Here is a 20,231-nt window from a genome sequence, read left to right on the forward strand (position 1 = left end):
GATAGATGTTTCACTCTCACATTGATGTTTCTCTTTCCCTCTCCTTTCCTCTCTTTTTAAAAAAAGAACGGAAGCAAGCCTGAGTTCATGGGCGAGTCCATTCTGAGTATCCCCAAGGACAGGGGGCGAGCTTTCAGGGAAACGGATCCACAGGGAGGGTCCCTGGGCGGAGCAGAGGAGAGCCTGCAGGCCCTGGCACAGAGGGCGCAGGTGCCTGTCCCGTGTCTGCCCCAGGGGAGCAGCGCCTAAACCTCAGAATCCTTGTGGCTAGGACAGTGCCTAGGGCGTCAGTGCTAGAGAGGACTCAGGGCCACAGGATGCTTTTCAGACTGCGGCTCTAGGAGGTCCTGGTCCATGGAATAACCTGGGTAAGAGGAGCTCAGCGCAGACCAAGATTAAGTTTCCCACCAGGCTGGAAGATGAGGGCTCCCAGAAGGATGAATGCTTGCTTTACAGGAAATAAAAGAAAAAGATACTTTGCACAACATATTTTAAGCTCTTATATTTCACACTTTATATTATGGAGCACCTGCATATTTATTTGTCTAGCTCTGTCTTTCCCTTAGCCTAAGGTGACCGGAAGTCCCGATTTTTAACAATTTGTCCCGCATCCCGTGGCTTTTTTTTAAAAAAAGTCCCAATGTTTGGAAAGATTCTTTTAAATATTTTGGACTTTTTTAAAACGCCGTGGGACAAATTGTTAAAAAAAAAAAAAAAAAACAAAAAAAACACAAAAAACGGGACATCTGGTCACCTTACTTAGCCTGTAACCTCCATGGAGAGCAGGGACCTCACGGGTGCTCCCCACCGTAGGTCCCGTGCCCTGCACATGCTCTCATTCAAATGTGCAGGAATCTCCCGAGAACGGTGGTCTCGGGGGAAACTGGAAGGGGGCACTTTTCAAACGAGTTAGGATTTCGAGAAACAAGTTGTGGGTTGGGATGGCGGGGAACGAGTTTTCTAGGAGAAAGGCTGTGAAGAAAAGGGGGGGAATGGGCCGGCCGGGGCGCCTGGGGTCCTCCACGAGCCACAGCTCCCCGGGTGCCCGCGCGAAGTGACGCAGCAGCGCGGTTTGGCCGCTGTGGGGCGCCGTAGCCCGCGCCGTTGCCAGGGGAACGGGGCCAGCGCCGGACGAGGCCCAGCCCGCCTCGGCCCGGCCCGGCCCGGCAGCACAGCCAGCCCGCTGGAGCCCGAGCCCGAGCCCGAGGACTGCCGGCCTAATCACCGCCGCGCAGCCCGAGATGGGGCCCCGCTCGGGGGTGCGCCGCCGCCGCCGCTGGGTCCCAGGGGCCATCCCGACCGCCAGGGTCTGAGGCGCGGCCGCCCCGGGGAGGGTGGACGGCCGGCCGGGCGAGGGCTGAGCCGCCGAGTGACCTTGGCGGGGCCGCCGCGACGCGCAGGTGAGGAGCTACCGCCGCGGTTCTCACCTCGAAGCCTGGCCTCGGCCGCCGGGTCGCGGCTGCCGCCCCGCAGCCAGACGGTTCCGCGCGCCCCTCGGCCCGGAGCCCCGCGGCCTGGGCTTCGGGGACGCGTCAGAGCGCGCGGGGCTGCCTCCCAGTTTGTATCGATCGATCAGACTCACTGATCAGCAATGAGAGCCTACTGTGTGCCAGGGGCGACCCCCCTCCCCCAGGGCCCCGGTCGGGCGGGGGCGGGGGCGGGAGTGGTTTCAGGTGGGGATGGCGCTCCCCAGGGGACCTGGAGGGAGGCGGCCAGGCAGGGTCTGCAGACGAAGGAGACTCGGGAGCTTAGATCTGAGGTTGGAAAGGAGCCAGCCTTGTGAACAGGGGGAGGGGTGTTTTTTTGAAAAGAGGGAAAAAGCAGATGCAAAGGCCTGGCTGGAGTCGGCCAAGTGCAATGAAGGAACAGCAAGGGTGAGAGGGAGCCTTGAGACATGTGGTGGGAGTTTCGGCTGGGTTCTAGCCGGAGGAGGAAACCGTGGCAGAGTCTTTGACGTAGTTTCCAGTGTTTGAAAAGCTCGCCGCACTCCGCGGTTGCTGTGGGCGGCGTGGTGGTGACAGGCACACCAGGAAGGCCGCCGAGGGTCATCCTGGTCCTGCCGGTTACAGGGTGCCTCCCCGATGCTCTGAGCCTCTCAGTGCCCTCACCTGGGAACCGACCCGGGATGTTGTTCTGCTGTTGTTTCCAAGGGAGACAGGGAGGGAGGGCCCGCTACCTCTGAGGCCAATGAAGCACGTAAAGCAGCACCTGGCCCAGAGGACGGGCCCTCTAACTGCTAATGGTGGCGATTCTCATTAAAACACTGTAGGGGCCGAAACCGGTTTGGCTCAATGGATAGAGCATCCGCCTGCGGACTGAAAGGCCCTGGGTTCGATTCCAGTCGCGGGCACATCCCCAGTGGGGGGTGTGCAAGACGCAGCTGGTCTAACTCTCTATCCTTCTCAATTCCTCCCTGTGTAAAATCAATAAAATATATATATTTTAAAAAGATGAAAACCTGGTTTTAAAAACAATTAAAAAAATAAACACTGTAGGGGAGGGATGATGGAGGCCTGGGTTAGGGCGATGGCAGCAGCGATGATAAGAAGTGGCTTAACTTCCCTTGTTGAAGAGCTGGGTTTAGAAGTGAGTGAGGGGGTGGCCCCATAGCTGTGGTGGTTCACTGTGGGAGACGGGTTTATAAACATAATCTTCATGAGATGGAATAAAAGCAACATTGGTGCTTAATTAGCCAGTTTTTGTTTTTTTCTTTTCTTACTTTGTTCTGTCACAACTTTGTTCTTAATGACCGTTTCTCGGTGGGTGTTCCTGGAGGCTTTACTCCTACAATCATGTGAATTGATTTCCTGGTTAAAATCAACAGCCCTTGCCTCCGCTCACTGGCCTCGTTTCTGCTTCATGTCACTCCTCCCTCCTCCTGGTCCCAGTTCCTTGGCTGCACTTGAATCCCAGCTTGCAGCGGTTGGTCGCTTCGGGAGGAGAATGACACAGACTGTTTGCAGACCACATCCACTCAGGAATGGCCGGGGTCAAGCTTCTCTTGCCCTCGCCTCAGACCTCCGCCTGTTGTTTATGCGGGAGCCCGGCCTCACCAGGCCGGTGACTGAGAGTCCCTGGGAACGGCCTGGAGTTCCAGTTTGTTTTCTGGGATTGTGCAGTGATGTGCATCTCTTAGTCACTTTCCAGGATTTTAAGGCCGGAGACTTCTTGGTATCTGTGAGGAATTTTAATAAACAAGAACTTGCCCCTACAGGTCCTTTTTTAAAGGCTTTATTCACTGTAGCCCAGTGTGCACCAGGTCCTCCTCTAAGTGGTCAAATTGGGCATCTGTTAAATCTTGTAGAAAACTCTTTTAAAAGCAGATCCTGGGGCGGAGGGGGGGGGGGCAGATAACTTATTTATAAAAATCCATAGAAAATCACTCACACGGCAACCATGAATCCTCTAGTCAAAATAAAAGATGACTTTCCTGTGGTGTGTTCCTTCGCTTTGGGTTCAGGAGGGCGTGAGCAGCTGAGCTGCCCGAGGCCAAGGACGGGAACAAGGTCCTGCCCAGCAACGCCTCTGTCCCACTGTCTGGTTGCCTGATTCTGGCGCAGACAGGACCCCAACAGGGAGCTCTGTGGCTCTTCCTCACAACTCTGCAGCTGAGCATGTCAGACCTGCTCTGAGACCGCGAAAGCTCTGGACTAACACGGAGCACTCTTGTTGCACGGTTGGCAGGCCGGAGTTCCTTATTTGTCTGGCATGGATCACGTGAGCACATTTGGTCCACGTGCCAGCCTCGTGGGGCCAGAAAGGCAAAAGGTGACACTGCGCAATTATTTATTATTTAACAGGTGTGTGTATGCGTTTTTCTAAAAACAGTACGTGCACACAGTAAAAACAAAAACAAGAACACAATTCCTACAGCACCAAGAAATACACAGTCAAAGCCAATCTGTCTCAGTACAGCCACGAGATCCCCTCCCCAAAGGCTGCCCCTGTGTTTGCTTTCTTGTATTTCCTTCCTGAGACGACCTATCCATATTGGAGCACAGATGTCTGTCCACCTGCCTTGGTTTTTGCTCACAGGGTGGCATGTTCTACAGCCGTCACACACCTTGCTTTTCCATTTACCTGTCATTTCCTCCCTCCTTGTTTTTGACATTGAATAGCATCCCATTGTGTGAATGTGCCATAGTAGTTTGTTCATATTGCTTTTGTCCTTCATTATTACAAATAAGACTGTGTGTATCTTTGGGTACTTCGTGAAAAAAAAAAAAAAAAAAATATATATATATATATATATATATATATATATATAATAAGTACCTAGAAATGGAATGTGGGCCTACGGATATATCTGTTCTAAAGCTTGGCAGCATTACCAAATTACCTTCCAGCTAATTTGTTTGAAAGGTGAATGAAGGAGACCCAAAGAGGTGGCTTTATGAAATTTGCACCTCCTACCTGGGATCCTCAATCTGTGAGCAGCGGTACAGCAACCAGAACCCGGCTCTGTCTCTGGCCTTAGCCCTCATTCCTTGCTCCCATCTGCCTCTCCTCTGACCCTCCCAGTCCATGGCCTCTCTCCACAAACCCTTTTTAGTAATTAAGTTGATTCTTTCCTGAGATCTCAGCCATCTTGCAGGAATCCAGGAATGGCACTTTCCTCTTCACCTTGGTTCTTTGGACAACGCCATGCATCATGAATCTCAGAATCTCATCCCTAAATATTTTTTCATAGGAGCAGAGGTGGACAAGAGGGAAGTGGATCAGCCATGCAACTATTCTACCATTAGTTTCGTGTTCTACAGTTCTCATAATAAGAACTTGAAATGTTAAGATTTCCTCATTTAAATAAATTGAGGTAGCCTAACCTTATTTGGAAAATAATATTTTAGGCTTTTAGCAGATAAATGTTAGCAGGAACAGATTATATTGTCATCCTGGCAATGGGCTTCACCTTGTCGGGACAAGGAAAGGGCCTGCACAGCCCCTCTAGTCGCCCTAGAAGCCAGGTAGGTCCTTAGCTTACCAAGGTGGCAGCTGCCTTTGGTCTGACACTCCACGTGGCCTCTTCCATCTGTCTCTGCCAGTGTGACTCTGTGGTTTGTCCTGTGGCGGAAGACTCTGTGGTTTGTTCTGTGGCAGAAGATACAATGTTTGTCAGGGCCTACATTGCTCAGCCCACCAAAGATCAGCGGGGAGCATCCGGTGGGCGGGGGAGCTTGTGGGCCAGACCTCCACCTCTTGACCATCTCCTCCCAAAGTACAGGGCAGCCGAGCTGCTGTGGTGTCACTGTCCCTCTTCCCCCAACCCTTTCCCTCCCCCCCCTCCTCCCCCACCTCCTCCTTCTTCTTCTGTTTTAATATATTTTATTGATTTTTTACAGAGAGGAAGGGGGAGGGATAGAGAGTTAGAAACATCGATGAGAGAGAAACATCGATCAGCTGCCTCCTGCACACCTCCTACTGGGGATGTGCCCACAACCAAGGTACATGCCCTTGACCGAAGCACGGACTGGCCAAGGTGTGAGCGCACAAGCTGGCCACATTGTCCAGGAGCAGAGCCATGGATCTCTCAACCTGGTCTCCTAGAGCAGTGCTAAGAGGGAAGGGAGACCAGTGAAGTTCCCGGGCCTGGTCCCATCAATGCTGAGGCCTATCTTGGATTCTCTCTGACCTCCCAGTCTTTTTTAAACTGAGGATATGTTTGTTTGTTTGTTTGTTTTGGGGGGAGGGAGAGAGAGAAAGAAAGAGAAATATCAATGTGAGAGAGAAACATTGATTGGTTGCCTCCAGTATATGCCCTGGCCGGGGATGAACCTTAATCTATGTATGTGCCCTGAGCAGGAATTGTACCTGTAACCTTTGGTATATGGGATGACGCTCCAACCAGCTGAGACACACAGGCCAAGGCCCTCCCAACCTTTTTAATCAAAATCTTTTGGACCAAAAGAATTTGTGGTCAACTCTGCAAAGGAAAATACAATCAGTTAAGAGCTTATGCCTTGGGCCAACAGCATGTCTCCTGACAAGCTCAGGTATCTATTCTAGAATGCTGCCACTGCTGCAAGGGACTTCAGCCTCATAGCTCTGTCCCCTAATGCATGGTACCATCAGTGGTCCTCTCTGGGCGGAGAGGACCTGGTTTGGAGTCAGAGCCACCCCAAAGGCTGTTTGTATAGGCTTCTGGCCCCAATGGTGACTCCACCCCCTCGGGTGTCTGGGCTGCACCGGGGTTAGGTACCTGCAGCCACTCTAGCCCGCTGCGGGCGCTGCAGGCAGTGTGGCACGTCAGCAATGCACCTCTGCTGCTTTCTTTAGAAAGGCCCTCAGGTGCAGGGCTGTTAAGATGTGATAAGGCAGCCTGGCTGCTGTGGCTCAGAGGTTGAGCTTCAGCCCACGAATTAGGAGGTCACAGTTTCATTCCCGGTCAGGGCACATACTCCGTTTGCATGCTCTGTCCCCAGTAGGGGCATGCAGGAGGCAGCCAATCGATGATGTTTCTCTCTCTCTCATATATATATATATATATATATATATATATATATATATATATATATATATATATAGTGATGAGGCAAATGGAAAGCCAGGATTTAGGGATCCCAATTTATCGGTTCTCTTCAAAGTCATTGCCCAGATGATGATGTCACTGGAGAAGCGATCTGCAAGCCACAGGGATTTCCCCCTACCCTGAGCAGAACCACCAGCTAAACTGTCTTTACAGGGCTTGACATGGTGACCGTTGACTGTTTCCAAAAATCAAGGACAAAGATTTGCTACCTCGGGACATCCAAAGTAAAGCGATGTCACTTCTGATGGAAGGTGAGGTTACAATGGCGATCCAGTGGCCCAGTGCTTATGACACTGTGTTCATAAGAAAGCAATGTCAGCCGAAACCGGTTTGGCTCAGTGGATAGAGCGTCGGCTTGGGGACTGAAAGGTCCCGGGTTCAATTCCGGTCTAGGGCATGTACCTTGGTTGTGGGCATATCCCCAGTAGGGGGTGTGCAAGAGGCAGCTGATCGATGACTCTCTCTCATCCATGTTTCTAACTCTCTATCTCTCCCTTCCTCTCTGTATAAAATCAATAAAATATATTTAAAAAAAAAAGAAAAAAAGAAAGAAAGCAACGTCAACTAACCCCATCACTTTGGACATAAACCTCCTAGAATATCGGCTGTCATAGCCTCAGTCTGGAAAGATGAAAATAACCCACCCAGAGGGCTAATTTAAGGGTAATTATGGTGCCTATAATGTAGGGAGCACTCTTATGATCTATAGTGTCACTAATCTATATACTCAGCCAGTAGGCAATCCTAACCCGTTTTCAGATGAAGGAACTCAGGCCAATCAGCTAATAAGTGCAGAGCCAGGACTTGAACCTACATCTGTTTCCTCCAAAGCTGGAACTCTTTTTTTTTTTTTTTTTTTTTACCTTTGCTGCTTCTTATTGAAGACAAAGGACTTCATTTGAGTCCCTGGAAGAAAACTAGGGTCACGTCATTTAGCTTTGAGATGAGGCTACTCAGAGTTGTCTTCAGATATGCCAGGCTTAGCTTCCAGGAGGCTCTAAGCCTTGGGCGGGATGAAGGGCAGAGTGACTAAGTGCAAATGTTCGGTGGTCAGGGTAATAGCCAGGGGGCAGGGACTGCTGGGGCGGGGCAGGTGAGGGTGTGGGCAGGTATAGGTGCGCTGTGGGTGATGACAAAACGGGGGAGATGTGGGTGCCGGTGGCTGTGCAGGTTGAAAGCAGGGCAGAGTGGGACAGATGGCTTTGGGTGGACCAGGTTCCACACCATTCACCATGCCCACATTTCCTTTTATTTCAGATGTCCTCAAGTCAGCAAACATTTACTGAGCACTTCCTAGGTACAAGGTATGCTCTGGGTACTGGGGGAGGGGATGTGGGGAGCGGAGGTGAATGAGTCACACACATCTACTGTCCTCCGGGGAAACTAGGGTAACAGGGGCCAATGGATACGGGGAGGGTGGCAGAGTGTGCCAAGTGGCAGCGACTTGCCCAGTGAAGACTGAGCATGAGCTCCCTGACTTGGGGGCCCCTGGCTGAGGAGATGCCGTCTCTCCGGGCTCTCGAGGTCAGGGAACCTTTTGCGGGGCTGAGAAGTGAGGAAGGACCACGGGCATGGACTCCTGAGAGTGCAGCTGCCAGGGTTTGTCCTCCAGCTCCCTGCCTTCCCCCCAGGAGGTCCGAGCTGGCCTATCTCCTGAAGTCTGTGCTGCCTGCCCAGATTCTGTTTCCTCCTCTGGCCCAGAAGCGAGGGCGAGGCTCTTCCTTCTGCAATGACAGGCCCACCCTGTCTGCCAGGCTGGTAACTTTGGCCCCTAGGTCAGCTCTTGGGCCTAAGGAGGGCAGGATAGGGGAGTGCTGCCATCTAGTGGCAGGCTCTGGTTGAGCATCTTCCCTGAGCCCCCTCAGGTCAGCCCACTTGTCTGTTCTCAGTGCAACAAGGCCCAGATTTTGCTTAGAGAAACATTGTCATTTACTCTGCTGGAGGGAACAAGGAGGAATTGTCCGACCTCTCGTGGGCTGGCTCCTCCCCAGCCAGGAAGCCGTCGGCAGCCCTTCTGAGGCACAGGGGAGAATGTTCAAGGCCTTCCCCCAACCCTAAAGGGAGTACATGCTTGCCTAGGACCAGAGGCTAGATCCCCTTCCGCACAGCCCCGCTCCTGTTTCCCTTCGCAAACGGTCAGGGGCCCCTCTCTGACACTTGCCTTTAGGCCACAGGACAGAGGTGACTAATCGTAACAGAATCAGCATGTGTTCTCATCGGCCTGGCCCCAGCCAGATATTGTTCCCAGATGAGAACATGTCTTATTGGGTTTAGCACTGATGGCTGTGGAGACGGAGCACTTTGAGTAACAGGCGGCCACACGGTGTCCTGAATAAACCCTGGGCCCTCCTACCTTGTTCTGGCCAAGGCTGGGCCAATGCTGGCTCTGGGGCTTTGAGCCCACATTCCACACCACCCTCCCCCACTGGCTTCCTCATGCCAGGGTGCCGGTTGCCCCACAGAGTAGCTGGGAGGTGGCTTTGTGCCCCCGCCTCCTTCTCCAGTGCTGGAAGCTGGCTGCATGCAGGGCTCTGGGTCCAGCCAGCACCTCATCAGGCTAATGCTCTCTTCCTCTTTCTCCCTCCGGAGATGAACATCTGCAACAAGCCCTCCAACAAGACAGCGCCGGAGAAGAGTGTGTGGACAGCACCCGCACAGGCCAGCGGACCCTCCCCGGAGCTGCAGGGCCCGCGGTCCCGCCGGAATGGGTGGAGCTGGCCCCCTCACCCGCTCCAGATTGTGGCCTGGCTGCTGTACCTCTTCTTCGCTGTGATCGGCTTTGGGGTCCTTGTGCCCCTCCTGCCTCACCACTGGGTGCCTGCTGGCTATGCTGTATCCTTGGGAAAATGTGGGGCTGATGCATGGAACTGTAGGGGCAGTAGATGGAGGACATGGCAGAGGCCTGAAGCTGGGCTCCAGAGTCCCAGAGAGCACAGGTAGACCTGTGTCTTCCCCGGGAGAAACCAGCTGCCTGCCTGCCTGCCTGACCGCCAACCTCCCTCTGCCCCGCTGCCCCGCTGCCCCCTGGGTGAGCTCACAGACCTGAAGTACCTCGGAGCATGTAAAGGCCCACACAGAGGGAGCCTCGTCAGCCAGGGCACCGCTCCAAAGCTCTCTTTAAGCTAATTTATCCCAGAGCTCAACAAGGGATAAACGAGAGGGTAATTATTCCACTTATGAAAGAATTGTTCACTTTTCAAGAAGAGCCATGGTAGAATTCTTTTACATAGTAAGGTTTTTGGTACATTTAAAATGTGGCTTTATTTTGGACAGATGGTTATGCTGTCCCAGGACTATTTAGAAGCACACTGATTTTGTAAATTATGCCCTTTTAGGATGCGGTTGAATTGACTAGAGCGGGGATCAAAGATGCCCTGTGGTTCCTGAGATCAGTGACAAACACAGACTTGCATGGGCCTAGTGGTGTGGCTGCAGCAGCTCTGGCCACAACCCCAGGAGCAGAGGACACGGCTGCAAGGCTGAGACTGGAGTGCAGCAGCGGCTGTGTGCTCCGTCCAGAGGGGGCCCTGCGAGTGTGCCTGGTGTGTGTGTGTGTGTGCTTCACAGAGATGATTCCTTGGGCCTTTCAGGCAGGAGGGCTAGGGCGAGCTGCAGGAGGTTATCAGGGATGAACTCTATGCCTCCTTGGACATAGAGTCAGCAGCGGAGCTTGGTCCCAGCTCAGTCCTTTAAGGGCTTCTCAAGGGCTTCTGCCAGTTGCAGGTCTCAGCCTCCTCCTCTGCCTGCTTTCCAGGGTGGGGACAAGGAGCACACAGGGATGTGTGTCTGAGCACCAGAATGCATGAGCCATAAGGGGGAGCATGCTCTCTTGGGAAATCACAGAGCCCTGGCTGGTGAGTGACATGGCAAATGTGTGGAGAAGGACTCTGGAGAAGGTTGCCATCCCTGGACACCATCAGTGTCAGTGGGGGGCTTCCTGGTTCACTAGGCCCTGGGCATAGCCATGAGCTCTGTAAGTGGGAAACAGGCCTTAGGGCTGTTAACTAGAAGGCTTCATGGAATAGTCCTCTCCTGACCTGGAATGGGCACACCCCTCACTCAGGGTTTCCTGGGTTTCTGCCATGGGGTCTGGAGTGAGTGCAGTCAGAACACTAAACAGTAAACAAGAGTAACTACCACTTATTGAGCATTAGATGTGCCAGGCCTTGTGCCAGTCCCTGTACGTGGATTATCTTATTTGATCCTCATAATAATTTGAAGGCATTCCTCCTGCTTTACTAAGAAATTGGGGCTCTGTGAGATTAAGTGACTTCCTGAGGTCACATAGTTGGTGGCTAGTGAGGCCAACAGAGCTGCTCAGGGCACTCCAGCTCTGAGCGGCAGATGGTTTGAGGCTCTTGTCCTCTCCGCATTAATTGCTTTGGGCAATGTGGAGGCTCACAGAGCCACCAGATCTGGATTGTTCTTCCTTCCTTCAAAGCCACCTCCCTTCTGCAGGCTTCCTCAGGACCCTGGGAATGAGGGAGGGAAGTAGTGTGTACCAGGTGCCCACCTGGCACCTGGATCTAGCCTGGGACCTAGGGTTGCAAAGATCAGCAAGCCAGGGCCCCAGCCCTGGGAGCTCAGCCTCCAGCTGGAGGGAAGCCTTGTAGACTGGAGATTACCCCGTGGCAAGTCTGGGAAGGGCTCCCAGCATACTGTGGACGTGGGAGATAGGCCATCCAGACCAACATCACCACAGGCCCTGCTGCCCCGCTGCTCACAGCTCCCCTCTTCACAGACCTAACCAGCCTGTCCGTTTGCTCTCGACCCTGCCCCTTCATCACCTGTATCCAGTCAGCCATCAAGTTCTGTTGATTTTACCTCTTAAATAGCCATCGAATCACCCTCTTTCCCCTTACTGCCAACTCCTCTCTTAACTAGAGGACCATTTTGTGGCCAAACCAGTCTCCCCCCACACACACTCACTCGGACCAGTCCATGTGCCCTTCAAAAACAAACACGATAAAGTTGTTCCCCAGCTAAATACCCGCTAATGGCTTCACCCCGCCTTAAGGAAGGAGGCTCTGGCTACTCAGGGCTCTCTGTGTTCTGGCCTCTGCCCGGCCCCCAGCCTCCTCTTACATCATTTGCTCTGTTCTCTGCTGTGACACTGGTCTCTGCCTGGAAGCCTCTTGCTCCTCTCTCCACCCCAACACCCAGCTAAGTCGGGAGTCAAGAACTGACAGCCCGTGAACCAGTTTGGCCTGTAGACTTTTTTTTTTTTTTTTTTTTAATTGAAGGATAATTATTATAGTTCACAAAATGGACAGACCTTTGGCAGGTGGGTTTTAAAAAAAAATTTCTTGTCAACATTTAAAACATGAGAGACCTCACCTAAAAACGTCCAGATTTCCGGTTCCTTTTGAAAAGCCAGAATTTGGTGATGTGGCCCTCATTCTCGCATGGCAGCCATGAGCTGAGCTGGAACCACCCCTCTGGTTGGGACTCTGCTTGCTCCCAGGAACCAGCCAGGCTCCCTTTCCTCCTTACACCACCTGCCAGTCTGTTACCCATTCCTCTTCCAGCCTCACTGAGGGGTGCCTTCTCAGGGGAGCTTCCTGAATCCCTTCCGGCTAGTTGAGGTCACACTACTCACATTGTCCCATGAACTTTCTTCATTGCAGCCAACCCCTATGTGATGGACATCTCTGTTTCCTACCAGACCACAGTCTCCCTGGAGCTAGGGGACCATGTCTGTCTTGCTCCTGCCATATTCCTCAGTGCCTAACGACCTCAGTAAACAGTTGAATGAATGAATGAATGAGTCAGGGTGTGGGAGAAGTGTTGGAGCAGGCAGGAAACTAAACATTTGCCCACATTCAGTGTGTCTAAAGAGAGCCTGGGAAGCTGGGGAGTAGTGGTGGGGAATACCAGAGGCCTGAGAGGAGCCAGAGCATCAGGGCCCCAGCGCTAAGCTGAAGAATAAACTCTAGTTTGAGGGCTCCTGAAAGCCAGTGGAGGAGTTTAAGCAAGCAAGGATTTAGGGTTCAATCTCAAAGCTACTTTAAGACCAAGTGAAGGACAGAGTCCAGAGGACCCAGAGAGGAGGAACAGAGTCGTGAGACTAGGGAATAACCCAGGCAAGTGCAATGGCCAGACCCACAGCCAGGGCTGTGGAGGGTTTTCATTGGTCACAGGATTGTCTCTTTCCATTAAGGCACAGCACAGTGGGGTGGAGCCTGGCTCACGCAGACACATAGGGGAATTTGGGCGCTGGGAGGAGGAGGAGGAGGAAGGGGGAAAAGATTGGACAGCTGATGGGTGGAAGCTGAATGATGGAGGGATGATGTCTGCCTGCCTAGCACGAATATGGATGGAGGGTAGATGGCTGCCTGTATGGAATCTATTAGGGAATTTTTACACATTTAGACTTTGCAGCAAGTTGTCAGCCTCCTCATCTCCAGCATTTGGTACAAACTCTGAGCAGATACATTCTGGAAGAGCTGTGTTTCAGCTCCAGGAATTAGATATGCAGTCTCTGGTCAGGCCCTGAAAGCATCAGAATATCCTAGATCCTCAGCCCCAGAGTTTCAAATACCTGAACTCAGGTCCCGGAGGTGGTGGGGATGGGCCCCATCTGCAAGTGATTCTCTGTCTGGCCCGGCTACTGAGAAGACTTCCTCCTCAGAGAAGACTTCCTATGAAAGCAAGACAAACAAGCTTAGAACTTATGTTTTAGGTGCTTTGGCCTAAGAGGGTGGTCTCATTCAGTCTCACTTCACCATTTAGAATCTGAAACCATGTCAGAATCGGAGGTCAGACCATCCAGGGCCTGCACTGGGCTTGGAACAGGGAGGCCGCAGCTCTGTATTTACATGGCCTTGTGTCCGGGCGCATGGGCAGCATAGGCAGTGCTGACGTGTGTTCCTCACACGTGACTGCTCTCCTCTTTCATCCAGGCCTGGAAACACTGGAGAGTTCTGAAAGGAAGTTCTAGGGACCTGGAGGTAGGGTGTGGCACAGGCTGAGTCTCTGGGAGGGAGCTATATGGAGGTGGGGACCATTTTGGGGTCTCAGCTGGCAGTGTGTGGAGTGAGCCTTTAACCTGTTGGGCCAGTGCATGGGCGCCATCTTTGCTGGTCACCTCGTGGTGCACCTGATTGCTGTCTCCATCGATCCAGCAGATGCCAACGTGAGGGTCAAGAGCTATGCAGGGCCCTTGCCCATCTTCAACCGCAGCCAACACGCACATGTCATTGAAGACCTGCACTGCAATCTGTGCGACGTAGATGTGTGAGTACGTGTGGACGGAGAGCGTGCCTCGTGGGAGCTCAAGGCAGAGAGGGGCATGCCCAGGGCTTTATAGTCATCCTTGATGGAGTGACAGAGAATTGGGTGAAAGAGGTGAGGAAAAGGTAATTGGAAACAGAAGATGAGGAATAGCGTTTCCAACAGTAAATGTAGGAAACATTTGGCACAACCACAAACCCACAACATTTCTAATGACTAACTCTACCAGCCACCTCCCAACCCAGTCTCACGAGCATTCCCAGATAGAGACAGGGAGGGGAGTTAACACTCGAGACTTACTGTTGCCAAGTGCTTGGAACAACCACCTTGCAGGGAAGGCAGCATCTTTCTCCATGTGGGGAAGAGCCCAAAGCTCGGAGAGGCTAAGAGGCTTGCCTGGAGTTATGCGGCTGCTGGACAGCAGAGCCATGTTCACCACCAATTGGCCTAGTCCCCGAGCGGATACTGTTACCCTTGTTTGCCCATGAGGACTCTGAGGCCCAGAGAGGCCAAGCGGCTTACTCCAGGTCACACTGCTGGTGGGGAGATGAGTCAGAATGTGAGGAGTCCATGCCTTGGCTGGTCCAGACAGCCTCCCTAGGTCCCTCCGCACCCTGCTAGAGCTTCCAGCCTCAGGTGGAGGATTAGGCATGGGGTGTGGTCCAAGGCCAGCTCTACACTTCCAACCTGGAGGCTCAGGCAGCCTGTTGGAAGGGGGTCTGTCCCCAGGGCCAAGAGAGACCATGGTGTGAAGGTGCTGAGGACTTGGGCGTTAGACCATCCTCTTCACTAGGCACCCGTCAGTGTTGTCCCTCAATGGGTGCCTGGCAGTTGCTGCCCATTCTGGGTTTGGCGAGTGCTCCCCACTCTCTGCACTCTCTTTGGGCCTCCCCAGTTCCTCCCTGGGGCTGGGAGACTCACATTCCTAAGTGGCCTCACCTCATCTGTGGTGAACTGTCCCGAGTTCATCCAGATGTCATCTTGTTCCTCTTCTTTTGGTTCCCTTCGGATGCGCCCAGACAAGCTGGCGTTTTCTGGAATTCCCATAGATTGGCACAGAAACAGGCACTCGGAAAACGGAGCTGCCGGAAGAGCAGGGTAGGGCCTGACAGCCTTGCCCTGTTTGCTTCCTGGCCCTTCCCCTGCTTTGTCTCCAGATTCCATGCAGGAGTCCTTGCTTGGAATGGAAGCCCCATTTCTGCTTCACACTACCGTCACGCAGTGTCCACTCCCCGAGTGGAGCAAAGTAATATCGCCCTCCCCTTCCTCCTGCCTTGGGACCCCAGATCTTCAGAAACGCGGCCTCTTCTGGGTGCCCGACCCCGCAGTGCCGCTAGAGGGCGCGCACGCTCCCCGGCGCTGAGCTCATGGTCCAGAGCTCAGGGAGGGGAGGACCAGCCAGCGGCCTAACCGCACTGTGCCCCCTCCCTTCCCGCAGGAGCGCTCGCTCCAAACACTGCAGTGCCTGCAACAAGTGCGTGTGCGGCTTCGACCACCACTGCAAGTGGCTCAACAACTGTGTGGGAGAAAGGAACTACCGGTGAGAGCGGCCCCTGGCTGCAGGGATGCGGGGGAAGAGCGGGTCTGAATTGCAGTGGGGTGGGATAGTGGTGGGGGTTTGGAGCTGGGCGCTGGTGTGTGTGTGTGTGTGTGTGTGTGTGTGTGTGTGCCCCTGAGGTAGGCTTGGTGTGTGTGTGTGTGTGTGTGTGTGTGTGTGTGCCCCTGAGGTAGGCTTGGTGTGTGTGTGTGTGTGTGTGTGTGCCCCTGAGGTAGGCTTGGTGTGTGTGTGTGTGTGTGTGTGTGTGTGTGTGTGTGCTCCTGAGGTAGGCTTGGGATCATTCCTCTGATGGACCAAGAAAAGTGTGGACCTGAAGGGTCATCTATCTCTGCCTTTCCCTAACCTTTGGCTTCATGAGAAGCAGGATCAGAGGCCTTTCTCCCGACCCCAACCCCAAGTCCTTCTGAGCTCTGGGCCCTTACCAGCTGGAGCACCCGGTGCTGACAGCTGCCCACGGCTGGGCCCAGGCTCTTTCTACACAGTGTGGCATCTGCATTACTGGGGGTCCTGCTCCTCGTGCTGGTGGCCACTTACGTCTTCGTGGAGTTCTTTGTCAATCCCATGCGGCTGCGCACCAACTACCACTTTGAAGGTCAGACTGGGCTTCGGGCCTGCCTGCTCCCACCCTCAGCCCTGGGCCTGTCTGGTCACGGGTCACAGCCCAGTCTGTGCCTTGCAGTCCTGAAGAATCACACAGATGTATGGTTCGTTTTCCTGCCTGCTGCCCCCGTGGAAACCCAGGCTCCTGCTATCCTGGCCCTGGCCGCCCTCCTCATCCTTCTGGGCCTGCTCTCCACAGCCCTGCTCGGCCACCTGCTCTGCTTCCACATTTATCTCAGTACGCGCCCCTCCGCTCCTACACCCGCCTTGCAGGACATAGGGGTCCCTAGGCTGCAGGAGGTATCAGTTGGGCTGATACACCCCTTTCTGCTGGCTGGACGTGGTGGCCTGGTTTCCATGGTTTAGTGAATACGGGGACAGGGTGTCAGCCTGGGCTGGGGTACCCTCCCTCACCTTCTGAATGCCAGGGGCCCCTTTCTATCGCACCGAGTCCTCCCCTCACCCCCACAGTGTGGCACAAGCTCACCACCTACGAGTACATCGTGCAGCATCGTCCGCCACAGGAGGCCAAGGGGGCTGACAGGCAGCTCGACTCATGTCCCCCCAAGATGCGACCCATCCAGGTATCGAAGTGGCCCAGCGGGCTGAGGGGTGAGGGATGGGGCCTGGGTGTGGAAGGGGTGGGCAGTGCAGATAGCAGCCAGTGATAAGAAAGGGCAAAGGGAAGGAGGTCTGGAACAGCAGCTGGGGTAGGGTTCTGGGCAACAGGGGGGAAGCCAAGCCTGACCTGAGCACATGGCTGCTTGCTCGTGTGGGCTCCGTGCGAAGGAGCCCTGCATTCCCCGAGCCCACGTGTGCCCCGGTCCAAACTGCAAGCATGTGCCGGAGGGTCCGGAACGTGGGAGCTGAGAAGCGGGCAGATTGGCAGGTCAGAGGCCTGCCATCCCAGCCCCGAGTCCTTCTGAGCTCTGAGCCCTTACCAGCTGCCCACGGCTGGGCCTGGGTTCTTTCTACACAGGGTGGCATCTGCCTTCCTGGGTGTCCTGCTCCCCGTGGAGCTGTGGGGGAAGAGAGAGGGATGGACCAGTGACTGAGGTGGTCACCTGTTACCTCCACGTATGACCCTGAGCTCTCAGACCCTGGGCCCTGTTTAATCCTCACGCATTACCCCCATGAGGCAGATAATGTTGTCACATCCATGTTGCAGATGAGCATGTTGAGGCCAAGGAAGGTTAAACAGAAGCTGCGTCTGGGAGGAGTTTAGGTCTCTACACTCTGAAGCAGGAACCTTCCAGCCCAAGCTAGGGCCTGGCCAGACCAGCTGCTGACCAGCTGATCCCCATTCCCACGCCCCATGGCTTCCTGAGGTCAGCAGCTGAGGGGAGGGGGGATCCTCAGAGCCCCCAGGGACTAGAAGGCAGGGGGCCCAGGCAGGACCTTGCTGGGAAGGCTGAGCCCTGGATCCTGAGTCCTCATGGCAACTGGACACAAACACGGGCTGGTGGGCGGGCTGGGAGAGGGCCTGGGACCTGCCCCTCCTGTTCTCATTGCCAGGGGTGGGCCAGGCTGCCAGGTCTGGGGGGTGTTGGCTGTTGGTGGAGGGCCTCCTGCCACACTATTGTGTACCTGCCTGGTGTTGGGCACTGGTGCCATACCAGCACAGCGGCAGCCATTCTGAGGAGTGGGCATCATCCCCCACTTCACAGAGGAGTCTGAGGCTCTACCTCAGTGAGGGAGAGGCTGGCCCAGGATGTCCAGGCTCCAGGGCACAGTCTCTGCCTACTTAGGCTTTGAAGCTGATGTGGCGGCAGCAGGGACATATACTAGTAACATCATCTGCAAATGCCTGAGGGTGCCCCCAGTGGGAGGAGGGGTGTGCAGAGAGAGAGCAGAGGCTGAGAGATTCCACAGTGCCGTTCAGGAATGTGCAAATGTTGAAGATCTGCTTAGGCTGGCACTCCTATACTCCTTCCCACAGGGTCAGCCTGGGCAGAGGTTGGGCATGGCTTGCTAAGGTGTCAATCTCTACATTTGTGCAGCCAGCCTGTGGCCGGCTAGGCTCTGTCCCCTAAATCTGCCAGTGCCCAAATCTGCAGCCTCCCCACCCCCACCCAGAGCAGGAATGCGGGAGGGGCCCCACTCTGGAGCCGTTGCCCCCAAACATAGGCTTGTTTTAGAGACCGCGTTTGCTGTTACACTGTCGTCTCTGCATTAGTCAGGACGCCTGGGTCTCCATGGAAACAGCTGTGGAGCGCGCGACAGCTGTCCGGGTGCCCTCTCCCATGCTCCCCCCCCCCTTCTGCCCTGTGGGGCGGGGCCTCGTCCTTGTCCCGCCCCACATCGTTGGCTCGAGGCCCTCCAGAGCTGGCTTGTTCCTAGCTTTTGTTTCCCTACCTGCAGACCTCCTGGGCGTGGGCGTAGCTGGAGCGCGTCCCGCGTTCTGGGGTGCAGGCCTAGGCCACTTGCAACATTCTGAACTGGGGCCCCTTCGCTTTCAGGGGTTGGTTCTGCAACTCCAGGGTCAATGTTAGGATCAGCTACTAACAAGACACAGAATTGACTCAAAAGCCTGGTCCCGGATGGGGTTGCAAAGTTGTTTTTTTCCACTACCCATTGCCTTCCCTTTCTGATTAGGAGTGGGGAAACAGAGCATTCCCCAGCAGCTGAGATTGTGGTTGGTACTCTGAGGATTCAGCTCTGCCGGAACTGTGGAGCCATGCACAAAACCTATGAAAAGCTGGCTACCCAGTATCTCGGGTGGGGCGGGGGGCGGGGGGATCAATTCAGAGACCTGGAGTCTTGGGAGGAACTGTGAGCAGGAGAGGACAGACCTAAGCACCTCCTCCCCACCACTCACCTTGTCCAGAGCAGCTCTAGACTGGATGCATTGGACTCGTGAGGCTGGCGGGACACACACACACACACACACACACTTCCTGAAGGAAGTGGAGTTTGACTAGATGAAGTGAGGAGGTCTGTGGGATTGGGGTAAGGTCCAGAAATGGGTGTTCTATGCCTTGTCCTGCAGAGAGGTTTTTCCAGCATGGCTGGCAAACTGGAGAATAGCAGACATCTGGACTCAGACCCCTTACAGAGGCCTGGGGGGTTGGGGGTGCAGGAATGTTGTGTCCAGGGCTGGCTGGGCTCAGGACCTAGAAGGGTTTGAGTCTATACCAGGCTGTCTATACCAGGGTCTATACCAGGCTGTCCAGTCTCCCTGACCTCCACCTTCCCCAGGAAATGGAGTTCTACATGCGGACCTTCAGCCACGTGCGCCCAGAGCCCCCGGGCCAGCTCAGGCCTGCTGCAGTGAGTGCCAAGTGAGTGCGATCCTGACCTCTCCAGCTGGACATCTCCCATTGGCATGGCAGGACCGTCTAAGGTGGGAGAGAGGGGTAGGCCAAGGCCAAGGCCAGGCCAGATCAATGCCCATCTATTGTCTGCTGGGAAGGGAGGCTTATAGGAGAACCTCCAACTGGCTGGGATTTGAGGGATCATTCCCATCCAGAGCTTACCCTACTGCCCCCCGTCTCTCCCGGTTCCCTGCCACCAGCGGCCAAGTGGAGCCTCCACTACCCTCTTCTCCTCCAGAGACTCTGGCTCTGCCCCCCAGGATCCGGCCCCAGGTAGGGGGTGCTGTGCTTGGCCCCTGCCCCGGTGGAAAGGGATGGGAAAGGAGCCGCTACCCTTCCTCACTCCTCTGCCTCTTTTGGCGATGAGGGCCCTGGGGCAGGGGCGCTCAGCCTGCCTTCTGTCTCTGCAGAAAAAGAGGAAGCCGGGTGAGGGCCCTTCCTGACTGGATCCTGCACCGGGAGCTCCGAGGGAAGGAAAGGTAGGGGCCCGAGCCAGAAACAGCCCCTGGTCTCACAGTTCCCTCCACCCCCGCAGGGCCCCCGGTCCCGGGCCACCGCTCCAGCTCGTCGTCGTCGGATTCTCAGGGCGCTAGCCCGGTGCTCGTCGCTGGCCCTGCAGGCGCCTTCCACTCGGCGTCAGCGGAGTCCATGGACGAGATTCCCGTGGCTCAGACGCGCCTGGGCAGCGCCGCGCTGGCCGCTCCCGGAGCCCGGGGCCGAGAGCCAGGGCTGGGGCTGCAGGCGCGTGTGCCTGCTGTGTTCGTGAGCCCGAGCAGTGGCGAGCCCAGGGTGCGGGGCGGCCCAGAGGCCTGCCTGGCTTAGCGGGGCCCAGAGGCCGAGGAGCGGCTGGCCCGTCTCTATGCAACACCTGGACCCTCGCAGACCCCGTGCACTTTAGGAGCCCCCAGGGCCGGCGGGATCGGCCTCCCTTCCCCAGGACTCAGCAATACCTGTCCCACCGGCCATGATGCTCCAATAAACTTTTCTATGCTTTTGCGGA

At 55.0% G+C, this 20,231-nt stretch overlaps 1 protein-coding gene across 12 annotated transcripts; it reads left to right on the top strand.

Annotated features, from left to right (window-relative positions):
• Window positions 1-1,103: 1,103 nt before the first annotated feature.
• Window positions 1,104-20,231, top strand: ZDHHC1 (zinc finger DHHC-type containing 1). 12 transcript variants are annotated; one of them, XM_045582783.1, is made up of 13 exons: window positions 1,110-1,400; window positions 6,680-6,777; window positions 7,784-7,830; window positions 9,116-9,358; window positions 13,587-13,762; window positions 15,198-15,299; window positions 15,785-15,909; window positions 15,997-16,155; window positions 16,389-16,501; window positions 19,116-19,198; window positions 19,408-19,504; window positions 19,642-19,657; window positions 19,767-20,231. In XM_045582783.1, the coding sequence occupies exons 4-13, from the start codon at window positions 9,116-9,118 to the stop codon at window positions 20,051-20,053; spliced, it is 1,401 nt and encodes a 466-aa protein (XP_045438739.1). In that variant the 5' UTR covers window positions 1,110-1,400; window positions 6,680-6,777; window positions 7,784-7,830; the 3' UTR covers window positions 20,054-20,231. The 12 variants fall into 12 exon arrangements, with proteins under 12 accessions (XP_036296108.1, XP_045438742.1, XP_045438743.1 ...); XM_045582784.1 differs by lacking the exon at window positions 6,680-6,777 and having other exon boundaries at window positions 1,109-1,400; window positions 19,432-19,504; XM_036440211.2 differs by lacking the exon at window positions 6,680-6,777.

The sequence above is a fragment of the Pipistrellus kuhlii genome, unplaced genomic scaffold, assembly GCF_014108245.1.
Source record: "Pipistrellus kuhlii isolate mPipKuh1 unplaced genomic scaffold, mPipKuh1.p scaffold_m20_p_17, whole genome shotgun sequence".
In the NCBI taxonomy this organism is placed as follows: domain Eukaryota; kingdom Metazoa; phylum Chordata; class Mammalia; order Chiroptera; family Vespertilionidae; genus Pipistrellus; species Pipistrellus kuhlii.

What these genes read in the sequence shown, in the direction of transcription:
- ZDHHC1 (XM_036440212.2), top strand. Translation starts at nt 9,116, where the DNA reads ATGAACATCTGCAACAAGCCCTCCAACAAGACAGCGCCGGAGAAGAGT. An exon ending in CCAAGATGCGACCCATCCAG is followed by an intron (nt 16,502 to 19,115) that starts GTATCGAAGTGG and finishes CACCTTCCCCAG; the next exon opens with GAAATGGAGTTCTACATGCG. An exon ending in CCTGCTGCAGTGAGTGCCAA is followed by an intron (nt 19,199 to 19,407) that starts GTGAGTGCGATC and finishes TACTGCCCCCCG; the next exon opens with TCTCTCCCGGTTCCCTGCCA.